The sequence below is a fragment of the Chrysochloris asiatica genome, unplaced genomic scaffold (assembly GCF_000296735.1).
Source record: "Chrysochloris asiatica unplaced genomic scaffold, ChrAsi1.0 scaffold00032, whole genome shotgun sequence".
In the NCBI taxonomy this organism is placed as follows: Eukaryota; Metazoa; Chordata; class Mammalia; order Afrosoricida; family Chrysochloridae; genus Chrysochloris; species Chrysochloris asiatica.
In genome coordinates, this window is record NW_006408550.1 from 20,691,033 (window position 1) to 20,694,951 (window position 3,919).

Genomic DNA, 3,919 nt, shown 5'->3' on the forward strand with positions numbered 1-3,919 from the left:
ACAACAACAACAACAAAAGCCATACTATTTAAAGCTGTATGTTGTTGTTATGAATTGCCATCCAGTCGGTTCTGACTCATAGTGACCCTGTGTAGGGTTTCCAAGGAGCAGCTGATAAGCTTGAACCACTTCACCCTGTAGCTTAAACCAACCTTGCAGTCCAGTGCATTGACCCGCAGAAAACACCAGGACTCCAGAATTTCATAGTATCCTTTAATTTTACAAGTTGAGGCTTGAGTTTTTTGTTTGTTTTTTTTTTTAAGAGATGTATTGTTGTTGTTGTTAAGTACTGTGGAGTCGGTTCCGACTCATAGTAACCCTGCCCAGGGTTTCCAAGGCTGCAAATCTTTACGGGAGCAGAAAGCCTCATCCTTCTCCTGTGGAAGAGCTGACAGTTTCGAACTGCCGACCTTGCAGTTAGCAGCCCGATTCATAACCACTACGCTATCTGATGTGTACAGAGGTATTAAAGCTACTAAGAAAAACAACCAAGGAAACGACTGTTATAAAAGACTGCAGGAGCGTTATGTCTACTGGGAGAGAGCGGTGGTTGCATACCTTTTGCCTTCAGAATATTTATTAAACTGTAGATATATATTTTATGCATTTCCTGCATGTTCATTATCATTCAGAAAACCTTTGTAATTAAGGAATGGAACTGAGTGTATTTGAATGAGGAAGTTCCAGGCAAGAGTTAAGTGAATAAGGAGTGGCGCTGTAGGATCAAAACTTGACTGGGAACCTCAAAGTTGGCAGTTCAAACCCACCAGCTGCTCCTTGGAAGCCCTATACAGAGTCACTATGAGGTGAAATGGATTCAAAGGCACTAACAACAATGACATATATAAGTAGTAAAAGAGAAGTTAAGTGCCTATGCCTGCCCAGGGGAGTAAGTAACAGAGTGTTTTCCCAAAACAATAATACCAGCATTTTCAGCATCCCCTTGTCCTTTCCCAACCACAATACCGTTCCTCCTCCCATAGAAGTTACTCGATTCTTTCTTTTACAGTAGTCGTTTTCTTAAGATTTCTTCATAGTTTTCCTACCTCTGTGTCCCATCTAAATACTATGGTTTTATATTGCTAATTGTTGAAATTTTATTTAAATGAAATTGTACTACATATATTATTCTGTTTCTTTCTCCTTGAATGATGGTGTCAGAAGTAACTAAAATAATACTCTTCTGTATTTTTAGTACACACTTGATAGGACTAATATAAGGGTTGCTCCCCAAACTTACTACATGAAGCAAGTGAACCCAAGCGGAGGAAGTGAAGTGGATGAGGTAGCTCTTTTCCTGGCCTTAAGCACTCATTCCCCCTCTCTGGGTATATTGTTGGCTGACAGCTCTCAACTGTGTCCCTCTCTGAGAACTGCTCTCTACTGAGGAGCAATGCCTCATCCAAGGCCACACCTCTTCCCAAGGGCAGCCAGCATCCAGTGAACAGCCACTGTGGAGATGAAAAGCTTGACCCCACTGTCTTAGTTCAGGACGACTCGGCAGGGTCTTCCAGGTTTCAGACAGAGATTGGTCATGTAGCCATTGTTAGGACTCCCTGCTGTTTCATTCCTCACCAGCCCAGTCTCTCCACTTCCTCACTGAAGTTCACCTGGAGAGCACTCTCCCTGAATAGATTCCCTGCGCTCTGCAAGCCCCCATTCACAGAGGCTCCAGCTCAGGAAGCGGAACCAGTAACATCCACTCATTTCACCTGGATTAAAAGCAGCATAAAAAATTCAGAAATCAATCATTGCTGAGAAGAAATATGAAAATACTTACACTGGTGTTGCTTTGTTGTTGTTGTTAAGTGCCGTCAAGTCGGTCCCGACCCATAGCGACCCTGTACAGGGTTTCCGAGGGTGTAAATCTTTACGGGAGTAGAAAGCCTTATCTTTCTCCCGCGGAGCAGCTGGTAGTTTCGAACCGCTGACCTTCAGGTTCACAGCCCGATTCATAACCACTACGCTACCTGAGCAACTGGTGTTGCTTTAACACTGCTCAAATAATATTTTCATTGAAAAGGGACAAAACATGTGGACAATAATGGCTGTTTGATTGAACTGAGTTGGATACTAATCTCATGGGATACAACACTAGACAGACAGCAAGGTCAGTTTGAACCACAAGGTCAGTGGTTCAACCTCAGCAGCCACTTCTCGGAAACCCTATACAGGGTCACTCTGAGTCAGAACCGACTCGACAGCACTTAACAACAACAACAACATACATAGATAAAGACATATCTACATTTAAAATATGCTTTGTTACATATCCTAAAATATCATTTGAAAATATCATTTACATATCCTAAAATATCATTTGAAAGCTCTCATATAAATATTAATACATAAACCATATCCATCTCCTAAATTATACCCTTCGAAAAACTCAGTCATTGACAAAATTAAAATCTGTATATAAAACATCAATAATCTTGATAATCACTTAATGCAAAATGCTTTCCTTATATTAGTATTCATTTGGGTTTCTTTTTCATTGCTAATGAGAACATTAACCATTGACATACCTTCACAGTGTGTTTAAGTGTTAAGAGTACATCCAACCTCTCATCCTGAGAGATGTTTCTCAGCATAATGCAATCATAGATGCTTTGCAGCTCTCTGGCTCTGATGGTGAACTGGGTATCCATCTCAATTATTTTTCCAGAATGTGTTCGCCATATCTTTGGAGCTGAGCACTTAAAAACAATATTAGGTTTACAGTCACCACTTCATTAAAGGTTTTGTCTTCTAGTAAAAGTTTGCTGAAATATCATGCGAATAACTAAAACTATGTGCCTTTATGAATAAAAGTCACAGAAATTTAATAAACTGGAAACTCTTCAGACATTCAAAAGTAAAACCTTTAAGAAAAATAATTATATGTATATATATATGTATATGTACATATATATGAGTGAGACAGCTGTCGAATCCGATGACAGTATAAAAACCAATTCAGGATTTTCTCCTAATTTGTATGAATTGGTATGTTGAATGGCTTGATGGGTCTATAGAATAATTCATTATCGCATGGAAGAATCATGCTATTTAGAATGTTCTTCATAAGTACCTGCCTGGTTCAATTACATTCAGAGAGTATGAGTGTACCTTGATCATGCCTTGCCAATTAAAGACAGCTTGTAGGGCAATTGTGACCATCCTCAATATGTTAGAACTAAAGATACAACAAAAAGGGACTCAGTGAGTTGTGGTTTGATTTCCAGTAAAAGAAATCTGTATCAAGTGTATCAAGTTCACAATTCTTCACAAAGCAGATGTTTGTGGTAGGCAAACAGCTACATGTAACTACCTTAGCAGTCCCTGATGATGGCTAAGACTCACTTTCTCTTTCTAAATCTGGGGTGGTGGCTCCCAATTCAGCCCACCTCCCGAACTATGGGTCACAAGACTTGCCCCGAAGCTCAGCTGGAGACTCCGAGGCTAAGAATTCTGAAGCAGAAAAAGAATGTAGACTCAGACACACCAGTTCAATCATGAATGATGGTAAATCTATTTGCCGCTGCTACTTTTACATCATGCCAAGATTTTAAGAGAAGACGCATCACTTTTGGCCCCTCCCTGTGCAGAGTAAAGAAGAGAGATGAAAATCGAAGATTCTTGGCAATAATAAGTTAAACGGATTCATGGAACACATGAACATCAGTCTCCACAACACTGAGACCAGGAGAACTAGATGGTGCCTAGCTACTACTAACAAAAAGCCATTAAGAAGACAAGAAAGAAGGAAAAGCTCAAAATGGATGTCAGAGGAGACTCTGAAACTTGCTCTCCAGCGTAAAGAAGCTAAAGCAAATGGAAATATTGAAGAGGTCCAAGAGCTGAACAGAAAATTTCAAAGATCAGCTCGAGAAGATAAAGCCAAATACTATAATAAAATATGCAAAGATTTAGAGTT

General features: G+C 39.8%; 1 protein-coding gene across 1 annotated transcript in view; it reads right to left on the reverse strand.

The window, feature by feature from the left end:
• IQUB (IQ motif and ubiquitin domain containing) overlaps positions 1-3,919 on the reverse strand; it is a 79,240-nt gene that overhangs the window by 24,332 nt on the left and 50,989 nt on the right. The window contains exon 8 of the mRNA XM_006859365.1: positions 2,529-2,699. Within this exon, the coding sequence (XP_006859427.1) occupies positions 2,529-2,699 (171 nt within the window). The remainder of the gene's footprint in view (positions 1-2,528; positions 2,700-3,919) is intronic.